Consider the following 18,519-nt stretch of genomic DNA (forward strand, 5'->3'; position numbering starts at 1 on the left):
ACATACCAGTTTATCCAGGAGTGGTTGTATTGTCCTAGCTACCCATGCCATGGAACAGAACAGCATTCACACATGATTTCACTTCTTCCATCTATGTAACTTGTAAGGAATTCCTTCCAGTCTAAATGTTTACCTGAGCACAGCACAATCAATGTGATGTGGTATTCCCGCAGCAGCTAAGATGGCTTGGAACCAATGTACACAAATGAGCCATGGACGGCTTGTGTTTTCTCAGCCCAGTTGTTAAATCAATAGAAAGCTCTGTAAAAAGAATACGCTATTTTTCACTTAGTAAGCGACTTAACAGAATGCAAATCAGCATCCGCTATTTGTCTGTCATTGTGCTGAAATGTATGCCCTGAAAAATAGTCAGCTTTGAAAGATTTTGACCCAGTTCCTCCTGAAGCCAGTGGTAGCGCTCCTGTTGACTTTGTGGGAGTTGGGGCAGGCTCTAAAAGAGCAGAAGAGACCCCTTTCAGCCTGAGGGTCTATGTTTTGCATTTAGTACTGAAGTTGCCTTTAAAAATTTGCAAATATTCTTCCTTTCCACAGTGTAGATTATCTCGTCTTGTTTATCATGTCGTTTGCTGCAAGTTAACGGTGCCCTCATTTGTACCCGCTCTGTTAGAAAAGCTGTGGAATCATAATTCCCCCACTACTACCGTATGTTACCCACTTTTAGAAGTTGTAACTGTATCTCAGTACACATACAAATATTTGTCTTCCTGACATCGCAATGAACATTGTACATAAAAGGGCCAGATTTTGATCTGAGTTACAGCAGCCTAAATCTGGAGTACCTGTTTACTTCAGTGGAGTTATTCCAGATTTACACCAGTGTCGGAACCAACCCCAAAGTCCGGTCCCTGTGTGAAAAACTTGGAAACATGTTTGTAATATTTCTTATGACTCAGTTTCCTTGGTCATTTTTTGTATTGCTGCCTGCCTGAGTGCATAGAGTTAACTCGTAAAACCGGTGTTCTAGAACCCAGGAACGGTAAAGATAAGACAGTGGATCCAAGAGGCTGCTTCAAAAGAATTAAAAGAATAATTCCTAGGCCATCAATTGTGGGGAGAAGTTACCTAGCTGGCTCCATCCAGGGTAGGATGCTGTTTTCTTCCTAAAACTAAGCCTGAGGTCAAAGGAGACCTAACCCCTTAAATATGCTAGAAAAAGGACACGGGTATTGGGTGAGCTGAGAGAGCTTGGCTAGGATTGGTCAGCAAAAAGGCTGACAGTCTGAGACATTCAGGGACTAGGGAGAGGACTGCAATCAGTGCAGGCTGTTCGTCCCAACTCAGAGATGGTGAATAACCCAGACCACACTAAGCAGTGGATGGAGGGGTTAAGCTTAGGTAAGGAGATATGCTTGTAGGTCTTGGTTATTTTAAAATCCACTTCTCTAAGCACAGTGTACCTTCTGGACAAAATAAAGGATGCTTTGTTTTGAAGAAGCTCTTTCTGTATCACTGTCAGAGGCCCCCAAAAGAGAAACCCTGGCAGGGACCAATCCCAGCTGGACTTGATGAATTATTCATGGTCAGTACGTAGGAGGCTGTAATCCAGATCCTGGTCTGAGAGTGGGTGAAATGTGGAGAGGGGCCTGACACCTGTGGGAGTGCCCTCAGTGCGAGCCCAAGAAGGCACAGCTGTGCAGCCTGCCAGGGACTGGGACACACCACTCCTATATTTTGCTGCTTACAAACTCCATAAAATATCCTTCAAAATGCAGGTGACTGGTGCTGTTAATATATTCCAAGTGGGATCCTGTTGCATTTGGGTTTCTGGTCTTCTCTAATCATTTGAATGTGTTTGTCATGCCCAGTTTTGTATGGCAGTATCATTAATTCCCCTCTTTCTTCTTCTCCTGCAGTGGGAAAAGATGCCATCTGGACTGAAGTCCCTTTCAATTCCGACTCCTATTCAGAGTGCAAAGGGAAACAATACGTCAAAAGGACCTGGTACAAGAAGTTTGTAGGGGTGCAACTGTGTAACTCCCTGAGATATAAGATTTACCTCAGTGATTCACTTACAGGTAAGGGAAACCCAAGTCAGTGGTAATGTATTTTTATAGCTGTGACCCAAATTACACGATACACACAGTCATCTAGGTTCTTCGTATCCCTGGGCCTGGACTGAATGGTTTTAAAGGATGATCAGGCATGCATATGCTACTTACCTTGGAAATGTGGATTATGGTACCCAAAACAGTGCTGGACACTTGACAGAACATGTAAAAATATAACCGTCCTCTCCTGTCCTGAAGAGCTTACATTCTGTGGTGTCAGTCTTGCATTAAAAAACTGTGCCTGCACAGTTCCTCATGCATAATTGGGGCCTAATATTAGATGGGATGCCATAAGAAAGAGAGATGACAGGAGCAGATGAGATGGAGCAGGGATTACAGTACTCTCCTGCTGGGATCCAGTTTGGCCTGTAAACATCTCGTGGCTCTTTTCTGAATGATGATATTTTATGGGGATTGTTTTAATGTATTTTATACACGACTTTGTATCTCACTAATCTTTTCCTCACCTACTTTCACTTTTTTTTATTTTAAATCAAGCCCATTTGTTTTGGGGTTTTTTAAAGCCCTACTCCCCCTCACCCCCAACATACACACTTTCATTATTAACACCAGCCTTCTTGACGTAGTTTCTTACCCCTCGCTCATTACGTTCAGGTTATTGAAACCATCTAGTAAGTGCTGGCCTCTGTTTTGTTTCTTTATGTCTGCCAGTGATTTGGTTTATTCCCAAATGTTTGTTGTGCCTTTATACACATGTGCGCTCATCTCGAGAGCTATACAGAGCTTTTGTTTCAGTTTTCCTTTTATTTATTGATAAACTGTTGGGCAGTTTTTGGGAGACCTCTCATCATGAAACTTCTGTTGGTGCAGCTCCATTGGTGCTACAATTAGTAGAACTAGTACAAATGTCACTAGTTTTACCACCTTGCTCTGCAACGCTGCTAAAAGTAGGTGTAGATGACATGGAGCATGTATAGACTAGGAAAATAGGTTGTGTTTTAAAACATGGTGGGTGAGGTGATTTTTAAACGTGGACGTTGGTACCTAACGTCGTCAGGGCAAGTTGTGTTTAGAAATCTATGAACCTGTCATGGCCATCGCTAGGTTCCTCCTTGCTTCAGTATAGTTACCCCAATGCAAAAAACTCCAGTGTAGACAAGGTCTCAGTCACCACCATTGTGGTGTTTCAATGACAAGGGGTGCTACTGCAGAGCCCAAAATACGAAGAGTAACACAGATCTGTGTAACCTATGGGAAATATCCCCAAAGGTAAAAAATAGGCTGACGTGTCTGCTACATGCAGTCATATCAAAAAACAGAAACAGTCATTGAAAGATGCAGATTTTAGGGCCTAATCTTGTCAGGTGCTGAAAACCTCCCACAAGCAGCTAATTCCCTTCCACCCCTCCTGAAATCAGTACCTCTGAGTCCAGCATCTCACAGAATAAAGCCCATAGCTGAGATTATGGAGCAGGAAGGAGAGCAGAGAACGTATAGGAATGCTGGCCAGACCATGCCAAAATAATAAGCAGCTATGCTGCCTGGCTCTTCCCTTCAACCCCACAAGACACACAAGGAAAACCCTGTGGGTAATTTTAAGTTAATATCTCTTATGTAAAGAGTGTCTTGACAATTATGTGAATAAGACAGACCATTTTTAAACGAGTATCGTTCATTCTTTGCTATGGTACTAGCAGTAATCAGACAAACCAACTGTGCTATATTTGGAGTCAGGAAGGAATTTTTCCCCAGATCAGCTTGGCAAAGACCCTGGAGGTTTTTTGCCTCCCTCTGCAGCATGCAGCATGGGTCACTTGCAGGTTTACACTAGTGTAAATGGTGGATTCTCTGTAACTTGAAGTCTTTAAATCCTGATTTGAGAACTTCAGTAACTCATCCTGAGGTTAGGGATCTAATACAGGAGTGGGTGGGTGGGATTCTGTGGCCTGCCCTGTGCAGGCCATCGGACTAGATGATCACAAAGGTCCTTTCTGACTTTAAAATCTATGAGATGACAAAACTGCCAGCAAGACACAGCACACCATAACACTTGTCTGTGGAAGAAATAGCAGTGCTAATTTAGCAGGACTGTAACAGTCCTAAATCAGATGAATTAACACTGCACTGAAAGCTGCTTCAGTCTCAGAACAAATATCTAATGTAGCAATGGCCAATTCTCTTATTTCTGTTTGATTGTGTTGTTGTTGTTGCTCTTGCTGGAAGAATGGTGATTTAACTTGGCAGGACAATCACCAAGACAGCCAGACTGTATTAATTACACTTCCAAAGTATGGCTCTCTCACTTGTATTGTTTAACCAACACCAGATCAGTTGAACTGGAATGTTTAGCCAATACATATAACATTGTGTTACATTTTTTCCCATGGCAAAGACTTCTGTACTGTAGTGGAAAAATTTCCAGTTCAAAGGCATAACTCAGCCCTGATGTAGATCTGCACAACTCCATTGAATTCAATGGAACTATGCCCACCTGTATTAGAGCCAGATTTAACCTGTAATGTCCAGCAAACTGAGGAACCATCTTGTGTTACTGTACATAACAGCCACACAGGGGTCTGATTTCCATCTTGAAGTGTGTATTCTAAAATAACCTATCTAGGCTTAGTTATATTAAGAAATTTAGTGATTTTTAAATGTTTCGGTAAAGAAAGTCCTGATAGCAAATTCTGAGCACGCCTGGGGGCTCAATCCTGTTCTGTTATCTTCAGTGATCTCTAGATCAGGTCCTAAGATTTTGAGGGGAGGAAAATGCAACATTTCTCCCCTCAAAAATCCTTCCCATTTACCCCCTTTTAAACCCACTAAAACCTGGGAAGGATAAGCTAGCCACAACAAGACAGAAAAAGCTTTATCTGTGGAGATGAGATGCTCAGTTGCAGAAATGGTAACATTTTGGGTCCATTTTCTTTACAATAAACAACTGGGAGATCTATTGTTGGAAATGCACCCTATTAGCTAGTCATTACTTGGAGACTACTATCTCCTTCCTTTTTTGATATTTTTGCCTCCGTGGCTCTGTGTGCACTCATGTGTGTAATATAAGAGAGATGGTAGTGAGTTGTGGGCTTTTTATTGAGTGTTATTACAAAATCCTCAAGGAGCAAAGCAGAGCACAGCCAGACCTAGACTAGGCAAGACCATCCATGACGAGGAACACTGAAGAAGGTCTAGTACAAAAACATGCTAGAGAAAACTACAGAATAGCTACTAGTAAATCGTTTGTTATATTTAGATTTTGTCAATCTAAGATTTCTCTGATAGGATCCATCACGTGTGTTCCTGATTAGGCAGAGCACTTAATCACATGCTTTTCACTGTTGTGCTGAATCAGGACTGATCTTATGCATCATACTATGATAAATAGTATCATAGTGCCCATGCTAATGTAGCTGAAGAAATAAGCTTCAGTTATTTCTCATTGGTATTGTGTGTGTATGTAAATAAAAACATATGTATATACGCTATGTATAATACCAACACGCAATATATATAGAACTAATATATGGTATGAGGTGCTGTTAAGGGGAGTCTTAGCAGACATTTGGGATGATCCCATTATTTGTCCAGCTGAGCCCTGAGTGAGTTATGCAGATCATTCCAAAAGGTGATACCTCAAACTATCACAGTCAGTCACTTCCTTTGTTTCCATTTTGTTCATTTATTAGTTTCCCTCTGCTTTTCTCCCCTTCTGAAATATATTAGAGAGGTACTGGTAGCTTTTACAAAACCAAACATCAATATCAACTTTCTCCACGCTATTTAAAAAACAAAATTTCCAGTGAAAACTGAACTTGTTCACATTCAAATATTGTAGCATCATGATAGTGTGTGAAAGCCTGAAAGGGAAACTCCAGGCTGAGGAAAATTCTTAAAGGTGAGCAATATACATGGTGACATGTTAGTAGATCCCGCAAAAAAGATCTACCTATGCAGAGGCCTCCTGAAAGCCACATGGACAGATTTCTTTATAAGCTAGGGGCCTGTATTAATTTCATTTTTAATCATTTAAGATGATGAGTGATAAAGGAGTTTTTTGGAGTGTGTCTTTATGTTGCAGTAGTTGAAAGCAACTGTGTATTAGTAATAGATACCCACTTGTATTCAGTATTTGTGTTACAGAGGAAAACTGCTCTATTCTAAACATGCCAATACTGTTATTATAAAACAGCAGCCTCTTCTGATCTCATTTAACAATCCTCCTTAGCACTGCAATGTAAGCAGTCCAGCAAATAATGCCAGTTAAAATCATTAAAGAGTTAAATTTTAAATGTGGCCTTTGGAAGCTGCAACTTTGAGCTGCCTGAATAGTCTTCATTTCACTTTGAAAATTTATCCAAGAGAAGCTCCCTCCTAATGAGCACTGGAGACCAACTCTCCCATGGAAGAAGCACAAATACAGCTGAAAACGAAAACAACAATAAGTGCCTTTCATAAGAATGGCCACACTGGGTCAGACCAGTGGTGCACCTAGCCCAGTATCCTGTCTTCTGATAGTGGCCAGTGCCAGATGCTTCAGAGAGAATGAACAAAACAGGCAATCATTGAGTGATCCAGCCTATCATCCACTCCCAGCTTCCGCCAATCAGAGCTTTAGGGACACCCAGACCATGGGGTTGCATCCCTGACCATCTTGGCTAATAGCCACTGATGGACCTATCCGCAATGAACTTATCTAATTCTTTTTTGAACCCCACTACATTTTTGGCCTTCACAACATCCCCTGGCAGAGTTCCACAGGTTGACTGTATGTTATGTGAAGAAATACTTCCTTTTGTTTGTTTTAAACCTGCTGCCTATTAATTTCAGTGCGTGACCCCCTAGTTCTTGTTTTATGCGAAGGAGTAACAACTCCTTATTCACTTTCTCCACACCTGTCATGATTTTATAGACTCTATCATATCCCCTCTTACTCACCTCTTCTCCAGGCTGAAAAGTCCCAGTCTTTTTAATCTTTTTATTAGTTTTTTTGACTGCTGCTGCACACTGAGTCGATATTTTCAGAGAACTATCCACAATGACTCTAAGATCTCTTTCTTGAATGGTGACCGCTAAGGTAGACCCCATCATTTTGTGTGTATAGATTGGAAAACATAATACTATGTGCTGTATTTTGCATTTATCAACACTGAATTTCATCTGTCATTTTGTTGCCCAGTCACACACTTTTGTGAGTTCCCTTTGTAACTCTTTGGAGTCTGCTCTGGACTTAACTATCTTGAGTAATTTTGTGTCATCTGCAAATGTTGCCACCTCACTTTTTATTGATTTTAATTTCCATTTAACTAGCTTCCTCATTTTTGTGTAGTTCCAATTTCTGAAGTTAAATGCTACTGTGGTGGACTTCTTTGGTATATTTCAAAAGGAACAGCAAAATTTCATGCACAAAGACTAGTCAACCAGAGATGAACATTTTGGCAAGGCATTTCCTCCAAAGGGAGATTTTGTTTGTCTACTGCCTTTTCTCTGCACAGTCAACATTTAGATCTATTTTTATGCAGGAAGATTGATTGTTTTATCTTTTGTTTGGGAAGACATTGATAAATTGTTGGTCCTTGTTTGGGAGGATTTTACCTGTAAACTTGAACCTAATCATTCTGTTTAAGGGAACCAACATTTAGCCCTTAAGCTCTTTGGATGTTTTATGTTATCAGTCATTTTAAGAATAACATGTAGGAGAGCATTAATGAAGCAATGATATGTTTATCTGAAAATATTTTTTCTGTAGGTCCAATAAGAGTTAGCTTGGTGTTTTTTCTCATGCTTCTCACCTAATGCATGGGTGGGTACATATTAGCTATTTAGTCATCTCTAGAATGTGAATTATACACACATTGTAAGCACAAAAAGGGCGAGCAGGCTTGAAGAATCTGGCCTGCTATGTGTTAGATATGGCCCATAAGAATTTCTCTGGAGTCATTTTGGATTGCTTTTTCAATAGAACTTAAGAATGGACATACTGGGTCAGACCCAAGGTCCATCTAGCCCAGTTTTCCACCAGTGGCAGTGCCAGGTGCCCCAGAGCGAATGAATAGAACAGGTAATCATCAAATGATCCATCCCGTCACCCATTCCCAGCTTCTGGCAAACTGGAGCAGGCTCAGATCAGCACTGATGTTATATAAAATATCCCCTATCAGGGGGAAAAAACATGGAAATTTGTGCTTTTGCCAAACAACAGTGTTTAATTGGCATTGTGTTTGGGCATTTGGACGATGCTGCAAAACAGAGTTAGAGCTTAATTGGGGCAGCATCAGACTTAACAGTGAGACACAATGAATCCTGGAACTCAGTTCAGAACCTGCTCAACTACAAAGGAACTAACAAAAGCTTTGATGTTGTTGATCTTCAAAGGGTTTTCCTCATGATATTTTCTTTCTATTTTCAGGACAATTTTACAACATAGGAGATGAGAGGGGACATGGAGAAGATCATTGTCAATTTGTGGACTCATTTTTAGACGGACGGACAGGGCAGCGAGTTTTCCCAGACCAGCTACCAACCAAAGATGGTAAGTTCTGAAGAGTGTACTTGTAACAAAACTCAAAATCTCCCCCAACCCCAGGGTTTGATTTTTCTCCTGCTGAGGGCTTTAAGGCTAATACCCAGTCTGAGTTAGACAGGGTAGAGTCCCAAATTTAGCTATCTTCCCAGCAGATCAAAACTATCCTTCATGCCTGGCAAGATGCTATTCCACCCCACACCCCCAAAACCATTAAGGATTAGCCAGCCTACAGTTGTCAGCCACCTGGGAGTTAGATGGTGTAAGAATGATGCAACCTTTTATCCTGGAAAGGAAAGCCCTTTGACATGCTCTTCACTTAGAGGGACAGAATCAGGAGCTCCCAAGTTCTAACTGTGGCTTTGACACTGAATTCTGTGCTCTGCCTCAAGTTCATCTGTAATTTTGCATTACAGAGCTAATATTGTGCATTTCCTTCTTGTGCAGCACGGTGTGGTTTGATGATGAACAGTGCTGTGATAGAGGGGAACTGTCACTAATATGGTGGGAGATAGTAAGAGCTCTCTCATATTTAAACTTCCCAACAGATTTTTTTCATCCGTGTTACACATTAAAAGCCTTTAAAGAAAACCATTGCCTTAGCCTTCCTGCCAGTTTGTAGATTTATGGGCACACTGACATGGTTGGTTTTAAAGTGCTATAAATCAGCTGAGTTGTGCATTATGTAGCTTTGCTTAGTGATAATGGACAAACTGGAAAGGAAAAATTAATTGTGGGGGGAATTCCTACTGCAGTAATTCAGTACATACACTGCAATTCAAATCAGATGCCTAGACTCCAGAGAGGCAGCTGCGAATAGGACTAGATGTCTTGAACTGTTTCTAATCACAACTTCAAACTTGAGGCATGGCCGTGGACAAGTCACAATCTCTCTTCCCCACATTTTTCATCATCTGTAAAATGGTGATAACTAAGGCCTGATTACCAATATCTACCTCACAAGGAGTTGAGACTCTAAACCTCAGACTTTTGGCAGCATAGCTACGATGAGGTGTGATTCATCACTGACATAGCTGCCTGTGTCAGCAAAAGCCCCATGTGTAGATGCAGTTAAACTGGCCAAACTGCACTTTTGATACACTTAGGAGAGCTTTGCTGGTATAGTATTCTGGTATAGCTACACTGGCAAAGCCTTCCAAGTGTAGACCTGGCCTTAGGCTTTGTTTACACAGAAAAGATGTACTGCTTTAGAGATACCAGGGTGATTAAAGCACAACAACAGACCGTAAGGTGGATGTAGTCCTACCCATATATCTTATTACCCTTCCTATACAGGGAAGTGGAATAAGCTATACCAGCATAAGGCATCCACACTACGGGCTGCATATGGCTATTGATTTATGTTTTTAAAAAAAATACCTAACTGAGGTATTTATACCAGCACAAAAATCAGAATGTAGACCAGGCCTTAATGTATGTTAGGTACTTCGCACATTAAAAGCACATATTAAGCCCTAAATACTAATTAAATCCCCATAATGTAACTTATGTCCAAAAAGGATAAATCTGAACCTCTTGCAGTTGCCTTCCTGAGAGCAAATAAATGTTTGTTTGTATTCGAACCGGCATTGTCAAGCCAGTAAAGCTCAGAAATGCCAGATTTCGTTTTTAAAAGCATTTATACACAAGTACAGTACCTGGTAAGCTTTCAAACGCCACAACCAGAATTAATGTTTGCCCTCAGGTACCAAGCTTAACAGTTTCTACCTCAGCTGCTAAATCGTCCAAAAGATCATATTTACATACGTGTCCACAAGATAAGTTCAGTATGCATTTCACTCGAAGTTGCTATGTTAAAAGCTAATGGATTTTTCCCAATGTTAACATAACTACAAGAGGGTCACTTACTGGCTATTCTTCTCCAAAAGTAAAACCAGTTTCAGCAGATGCTCACTTTTTTAAAGTAGAAGGCTGCAACTTTAACTTTGGCACACTATCCCCCCCAGCAGGCAGTTCTCTGGCTCCAGTGTGATGCCAAATAACCACGATTCTGTGCTGGCCCTTTTCAGTCTATCCACTAGGGTTCAGACCACTCAGAATCCTCTCGCCCTCCCCCTGCAAGAGGAATTGAGGGTACACATGACATATGAAAGCCTTCCTCATCGGCTCATGGGGTTCCCCAATAATCTCCTGGGTGCATTTACCTCTGGGCGCTGGCACCTTCACAGGCATTAGATGCCAGCTGCAATGAAATTCCAAACTCTTAACTTTTAAACTCTGTCCTTACTCCTCATTAACCTCACACCAGGCTTCCAGGATACTGCAAGGAAAGTGGTGAGGGGAGGGGGAAAAACACCAAGCACCTTGTCATTCTTGCCCCGGGGAAAATTCCTTCCTGAGCCCCAAAACTGGCAAAACCCACAGCATCTGGGATACAGTTCAGATGTGCCTATTATAGGGCTGGGCAGCACAGCAACCCCTGCACATGTCTGCTGTGTGCCTTGAGGACTTCAAAGGGAGGGATCTGAGACAGTCTCCCCTCCTCCCCCACAAGCACTTTCAGTGGCAACAGGGAGAAAGTGAGTGCTCCACTTCCTGCCTATTTGCCATGTGCATTCTGGATAGGGAGGCCCCAGAGAAGGCAAGCTGGGCCCCCTTCCCCCTGCGCCCCCCCCCCCCACACACACACCCACCCACCTTCTCAGGATGCAGGGGTTGTTTCCTCTTCTCCCCACAACTTGTCCAGAATGGATTATTGTTGTGTGCTGCTGGACAAACTATTTTCTCTTATTGGCTATGGTATGTGTCTAAATTCAGCTCACAGTATTCAAGCAGTTGGTAAGGGCTGAACTTTCCACTGAGCTTCTGAAGTCAGATAAACTCCCTCTGAGAATCAGGAGCCACCTTTGAAAGGTAGCGTCTTTTTCTCCCCGCCCTGTACTAAGCCTTTCCTCACTGTTTATTAGGCTTCTTCAGAGCAGTTCGCCAGGAACCTGTCAAGTTTGGAAAAATAGGTGGAGAGACCCATATTACCTACGTTCATTGGTACGAGTGTGGAACTTCAATACCTGGTAAATGGTAGCTGCTACATGAACTTGGAAATGAAAGAAGGTCTATCACTACCCTTGCCCTTACCCCCAACAAGTTCAGAGATGGAAATGTTTATGGCCCTCCTGTCATTTAAACATGTTTACCTATGTATAAAGTTTATAAAACTCTAATGACAATACTGCTTTGTGTTTAATAGCATAGGCTGCTTACTATAGTCACTCCATTTTACCAAAAAGCAAGCTAAGCACATGTCATAGGATAAGGTCTGGGGAAGCTGGCTCCCTGTATTGTGGGTATCAAGGTACAGTTTATATGGTATTTTAAAAGATACAGTTTGTATATTATTTATCACAATGTTGTAATAAATATTTTGAGGGAGAGTTATGGCAAAGCTGATCATGAAACTGCAGTATACATTTAATTTTAGATATGCATTCTGATTGTTACTGAAATATATAGTGTCCTATGCTACCTGTCGAGGTAATTCCGTAAAGTCTAATTCAATAATTTAAGTACATGGGGAAAGCTCTCAAACTGACTTCTGTACTTTATAAATTCTCAGATTGAAGAGCTTTTCCCCTTACAGCTAACTAGACAATTTGTGCTCTTGCCAAAATTGGAAGAAAGCTTGTTATATTTTAATGCTTTAGCACCAAGAAAGCAATTCTAATTTTTTTTTAAAAGCAGAGCTTCAAATCTATGACAGAAGTGTAGATTCTGCCACCAAGAAACTCAATAGTAGAAACACATCCTATAATTTTAACCACATGACCAGGCAGTGTCCCTAAACACAGTTGCTACTTAAAATAGAACCTGATTAGCTTTGGTGGTACTCCATGCCAAGTTGATTAATAGTATTTTTATTTAATCAGGCTGGCATTGTGCATGGGGAACAGAAGTCAAATCTGCTTCTACTGCAGTGAGTTTTCTGAAGTTTTGATGAACTACTTTGCAGGCCAAATGTATAGCACCACAGAATTTAATGAGGTGTAGGAGGATATGCTCGAAATACCAGTCTTTAAAGCACAATCAGGTTTTGCTTTAGTAAAAAAAACAAAAAAAAACGCTTTTTCAAAGAATTGTTAGTGTGAGACAAGGGGCAAAGTAGAATGAAATTAATTCTCAAAATTACTTTATAGTAGTTCCATTGAAAATCTACTTACCCTGTCTTCCCTTCCCAAAATACTAGATGTTGTATTGCTTGAACATTTATGAACTAAATAAAGAGATTTTTTTTAAGCAGGGTGTTTATTCATTGTTTTAAAAAGGAACACCAAAGAAATGTCATTTCTAGAAAATGCCTTATAAAGTACATTGCAGGTACACTGTACTCTAATAAAATATTTTTTACTCATGTAAAGTTGTTTTATATAGACTGGTTTTCTACTCAAGTGTTGTACATTGAGACAAAATGGTGGGTGAAAGGGAGCACCAAACTGGCAGCCTTTTCTCATCAGAAGAGGCTACATTACAAGCATGTCTCACCTACTCTGTCAATCCTTTTCTGAATGAACCATCACTACAGTAAGAAGAACCTGAAGGGTCAGGGTTTCTTGAAATATTTCCATTAGGTTTGCACAGCTCTTTAAACTGTTTTTCCTTGTAACTGAGGGATATTGGGTTTGTGCCTGTGGGGTTTGTTACAGGCACTGATTGGTTTTTTCCTGGGCTCAGAATGAAGTTTGTAGAATTACTCTCTCCAAGTTTCTCCAGCTGGCAAAAAGGTTTGCATTAAAAAAAAAAAAAATTATACTCCTTGGTGGGCCTGGAAACATTAACACCAAAAAATTTCTATCAAGTCAAAGCTTCCACCAAATGACAGTTTAAAGCCACTGCTATGTCACTCAAAGTGAGCTGTATTAATGCAGTGAAAACTAATGTGATTTGGTAAGTTAGTTAGTCCTGAATGTAACATATGCAAAAGCAGTGCGTGTGTCACAGGTAACGATAATTTAAAAAAAAAAAAAAAAAAAGTACTTTCCCTTATGGCCTGGCAAGAATAGGTCATAGGGTGACAGGTATGCCTGTAGAAAGAAATGTGCTTAATAATTAAAAAAACAAGTACTGGATTCAATATTTTTATTAGCGTTCAATGTGAATGTTACAATTTATACATAATACCTAGTTTTAATTCCAGAGTGGGTCTAATTTAGTACATCATGTTAATAAAAACAAGCCTGATAAGTGGGCTAAAATTTCCAACTAGCATTTTAATTCCCTTCAGACAAGGCAAGCTAGAATCTCAATCACCTTACAAACATTTAGGAAGTGTTTCCAAAAACCCAAAATCTAAGTAGGAAGCGGATATATTTTAAAGCAGGAAATAAGATTCATTTGGTCTTTTGTTCCAACAACACTGAAAGAATGCTGACTTCTCATTGTTTCGGAACATCAATACCAATTTTAAATATTGGAATCTGTTGGGATGTAGTAGTTAATAGCTACTCGCGTCATTCAGCAGCTGAGCTTCCTTATCGGTAGCCAGGTCCTGGCTGAGTATAGCCCTGAGCAAAGGGAGGACGGTTGCGTGCATAAGGGTTAGGGCCACTTGGAGGGGGAGTCACGCCAGGGGGTGGTGTGAAACCCGGCCTTGGTTGATACGCGCCTGCCTGGCTTGGAGCCATTGCAGCTTGGGAAGCAGGGGCCACGTTATAATTAGCAGGCTGGGAGGCTTGTGTAGTATAGTTCTGTGGTGGGTAGGAGCTTGCCTGGTACTGCTGCTGAGGCTGAGCAGGAAAGCCAGGAGCAGGAGCTTGTGATGCCTGCTGACTGTATCCTGGGAACTGCTGTCCTTGTTGAGGAGCAGGCTGCTGGCTGTAGCCTGCTAGAAAGACAAAACAAACACCAAAGCAATACAGTCAGGTGAGAATAACGCAGCATATTTGCTTTGAGACAGTGATTATTTCCTTATAAACAGGTATTTGAGTGATCGCTAATAAGCACAAGAAACAATCCTGAGGTTTGAGATATGCAACAGACAGCTGGATGGTAATGAACTTTTTCTTGTCCGTCACATAAACACTAACTGTCTGTGGTGCGCTAAAATGGAACACACTCTAGTAACGGGAAAAAGTTTTTAATTCAGACCAAAAGACACAACCTTGATTACAGGTTTCATACCGATAATTATTCCCAAGGTTTCTATTTGAGAAACAAGGGGAAGATAGTATACGGGCTCTTCAATTTCACATTATGAAGGAATTTAAAGGTGTCAAATGTACACTGAAAAGCAAAGTTTCATTTGAGACAGCTGCTTTAACTTTGTTTCTTTCAGTCAGTAAATCATAAGTCAGTGCAGAATACTTGCACTGAATTCACACCTAAATCACTGCCTAGTGTTTTGTTTGGTTCTCAACTTTTAGTATTCATTAGCTAAAGAGAAGTCAAAGATTACAAATGTGAAAGCACTTTGCAGAACAGCACTTAAGGTACAACTGTTGCTGGCATCAGTTTAATATGTCCCAAATGTGATTTATTTGTGTAAAAGCAGCTTCCCTGGGAATTTCTCAGACTGGCGATATAAACAACAAAAATCCTTCTATAAAGTGATAGCTACTTTTATCTCTGTCATGAAACACACCTGCAGCTACTTGCAATGAAATCTCTCCATTGACTGGAATCCTGTCAGCATTAAACACCAGATACACAAGAATTATTAAAAACGCACAGCCCTGAAGATAGAAAATAAGGATTGAAGAATGCATTGGAGTAAATTTTGAACTCACCTTGAAACTGGCCTCAACATTTACTCGTGAAACAAACCTTTCAAAGGTTCCATTTTCATTGGCATGACCAAAAGTCAGCACTATGCCAAGCCTATCTGCCAGAAGAGGAGAATGGGAACTATAACCCACTGTTAGAGGAAAGTGGTGCTTGAAAGGAGGGAGGAATATTCAAAACAAGTCCAATCCCTCTGATGCGGATCAAGGAATGAAAGCTACAGAGGGAAAGGGTATAGATCTACCTTGACTGCCATCTGTGAAGAGTTTATTTATGAGGAGCCCTACCTTGGCAGATTAATCCAATAAATAAATCTCTTTAGAAAAATAGTTCATTGCAGTTTGAGGTTTCCAAATTTGTTTTGTTTCACTGACACTTTTAGAAAGTTGTGGAGTTCGAGAAAGTAGAACTCCCACAATATATCAAACCTTCATAGAAACTCTTCTAGTAGAATACCAGATACGTCTGCTAGCGTGTTACTATTAAGGATGAGTAAAACTAGCTTGGAAACCAGAAGAACCATTCAAATCTCAAGACTGGAAAGCATCAGACAGATCCTCCTACCTCTGCTGAAATTAGGTTTCAGAAGGTCTGACACTGTCTTCAAATCATGAATTTTGCATGGGGGTGAGCGGGGGGTGCGTGTGTGTCTACACAGAGCAGTTAGCCACAGCTTAGCAGAGTGCTGAGAGGAGGAACAAGATGACACATTGAGAACAACAAACCGCCATGTCTGAAGTTTCCAAAGCTCTTACCCAAACCAAGTTTCAAGGCTCGCTTACCAGTTATGCAAAAGGATAAACAGTCTATTCTTGAAAGTAAATTAAACTCTTCAAATTAGTGCACCTTGCTACATACGTTTTTAAAAACAGCAACAGCTTCATCTATATAGAAACAAACAATTCCTATTCCTTGTGTATGTGTTCTGCAAAGGTTTGCGTTTGAGTGAGATAAAACTTGGTATGTGATTAAACACTAAGGATATGCACTCTCTGAATTTATATTGTACCAATTTCCTGCAATGTAAGTTTAAAAGAACTGGCAGAGATGCTCATACTGATATTTGTCTACTGGCCTTTATGAAACTTTTCATAGGGTTATGGGATCAGAGCAGTGTTACTCTGCAGTATCTGAAAGGATGAATAAATACCTTTATTAATTGATTACTGTCTCAATAACTAAATAGCTGAATAAACTGAATTACTACTAGGATCAATTAGATATTGTATAATTTAAAAGGAAATTCAAAGTTCCCTTTTTCCATGTCTCTCAGCTGAAAGCAAGCCTAATATTTTTTCATTTTGGGGCCATGTAGAAGCCTAGCTTTTTATTCAGTTTCACCCCCTCAATCAGGTAGCACAAGGTCACAGCATTAAAGTATTCTGCCGATACTAGTTTCTTTTGGGTGACAGTTTAGATAAATACAGAAGAACTGGTACAATCCAGTATTCATACCAAATGTAAACTAATGGAAAGGCCTCTGTTTGGATGCTGTATTTGATTTGTAAGGTATTGAGAGGCTGCGGCATTTTCTTGTACAATTTATTGGGTTGGGTGGCATCACTTACTAGAGGCATCAGAATGGAGTATTTCATCTTTTTTTCCAACAGAACTACAAACATTGTAAGGAGGTAAGAAGCTGTCTAACGGCAATTTTCTTTCAATTTGTTTGTCTTTGTAACAAAGCAAGTCTGTTGGGTAACCCCGAAAAATCCTCTCTAGTTCAGTATCAAGTAGCATTGAATGTTAGGAAATCAAACATCAGCATTAACTTTACAGATCTACAGTTATTGCTAGGCGAACAGAAATACTGACAAATTAAGGGCAATATATTTTAAGGAGCTGCTGAATGCCCTCTAATCCCACTGACATCAATGGAAGTTAAGGATGCTCAGCGCCTTGCACTGGCACTCAAGTACAGCTGAAGTGAAATTAATACTTTGGCACTAAGAAAACTGTAGTGATCCTATTCTGTACCTACACAGAAATTTGAAAACAGCAGCTGCTTACCTGGATACTGCACACCATATTGTTGCTGAGGCTGAACTTGTGGCTGCTGAGCAGGATAACCAGCCTGTTGGTACTGTGGATACATCTGGCCTACATATTAAAAACACGTTTTTTAGTAAAGGAACACAGTACCTGAGGCCCAAAATCTGACATCATACACAATGGTCTGGTGGCCAATGGCTAAGAAGCAATTTGGGTCTCAGAGCCCATCCTATAGCACATTTTTAAAAACAGGGAATTACAACAACAGATCGTAGAATGCTTCTGCATAAGGGTTAGTTACAAGGTGTTCGTCTTTACAGATCCCACAATATTGGTGTGATAAGAAGTGTGTTTTATTTAACCTGCAAAGCCCGGTAAACAAGTTTTTTCTTAACAGATTGTGGGTTTTGGAGGGTCTTGTGATGCAACAAGTATCATGTGCCATAATTAACAGTGGTTTAGCTCAGGGCTAGTGATGTTTTTATTGTTTAATAAAGGATCTTAATAAATAGGGCTTAAAAAAACTAGGGTGTTTTCCTCTTTAATCTCCACTGTCTGCCTGTTTATACCACGTTTTCTGTGGGCAGTATTCTACGGAGAATGGTACATTATTCACTCTCATCTCATATTCCAGACATCCTTTAGCATATTCAGCTTGCTATAAGCCAAGTTTTCCAAGAGGCCCAGGAGTAAACACTTTTAAAGAAAACCACACACCTAAGATCAGAAGTTCCATTTTAATATTTTTATTTGCTAAATTCAATGCTGTATTTCAGTTCTCTTAGGCTAACTTTGCACTTTAGTGTTTGCTTTTTCTGTTTTGTTTTTGTTTTTTTAAATCTGCTATTGAACACTGATTCAGACTTTCCTTGGTCTGTGCTCTGTTGAGCTCGAGGGATCTACTTTTCAACCCTCCTCCACTGCACAAATACTATGCAAAGAAGAAGCCACAGCGTGGCTGCCAAACCTCATGTTTGGCTTAGCTTTGGCAGACATAGCTGACAGCACTATGTCCACTACATGTTTGTGTACCATTTACTATTTCTGCTGCAAAAAATCTGAGGAAAACTGCAGAAGCAGCAAAATGATTAATTTCTGTATCTTTTGAGCTATTCCTCATGAAGACTAGATCAAGAGTCACAAGAACTGTCTGTAAGCCTCCTCCTCCCTCACCAACAGCAACAACATACAATTTTTATATACATCCACTTTTAAAAAAAATGCAAAAGGATCAATGCTATTTAC

At 40.3% G+C, this 18,519-nt stretch overlaps 2 protein-coding genes across 35 annotated transcripts in view; one reads left to right on the top strand and one right to left on the bottom strand.

Moving 5' to 3' along the window:
- The window catches only part of LOC120403210 (ABI family member 3 binding protein), a 315,866-nt gene extending 303,628 nt beyond the window's left edge, over positions 1 to 12,238 (top strand). For all 32 annotated transcript variants that reach the window (XM_039534071.1, XM_039534129.1, XM_039534193.1 and 29 more), the window contains 3 exons: positions 1,875 to 2,036; positions 8,437 to 8,559; positions 11,478 to 12,238. In XM_039534071.1, the coding sequence (XP_039390005.1) occupies positions 1,875 to 2,036; positions 8,437 to 8,559; positions 11,478 to 11,593 (401 nt within the window). In that variant the 3' untranslated portion in view covers positions 11,594 to 12,238. The remainder of the gene's footprint in view (positions 1 to 1,874; positions 2,037 to 8,436; positions 8,560 to 11,477) is intronic.
- Positions 12,239 to 13,624: 1,386 nt separating this feature from the next.
- The window catches only part of TFG (trafficking from ER to golgi regulator), a 37,269-nt gene continuing 32,374 nt past the window's right edge, over positions 13,625 to 18,519 (bottom strand). For 2 of the 3 annotated variants that reach the window (XM_039496898.1, XM_039496884.1), the window contains exons 8-9: positions 17,293 to 17,382; positions 13,625 to 14,386 (exon numbers count right to left, since the gene is read on the bottom strand). In XM_039496898.1, coding sequence (XP_039352832.1) covers positions 14,034 to 14,386; positions 17,293 to 17,382 — 443 coding nt within the window. In that variant the 3' untranslated portion in view covers positions 13,625 to 14,033. The remainder of the gene's footprint in view (positions 14,387 to 17,292; positions 17,383 to 18,519) is intronic. The other variant, XM_039496892.1, reaches the window with a different exon arrangement.

Source organism: Mauremys reevesii, linkage group 1 (genome assembly GCF_016161935.1).
Source record: "Mauremys reevesii isolate NIE-2019 linkage group 1, ASM1616193v1, whole genome shotgun sequence".
NCBI classification, from domain to species: Eukaryota; Metazoa; Chordata; order Testudines; family Geoemydidae; genus Mauremys; species Mauremys reevesii.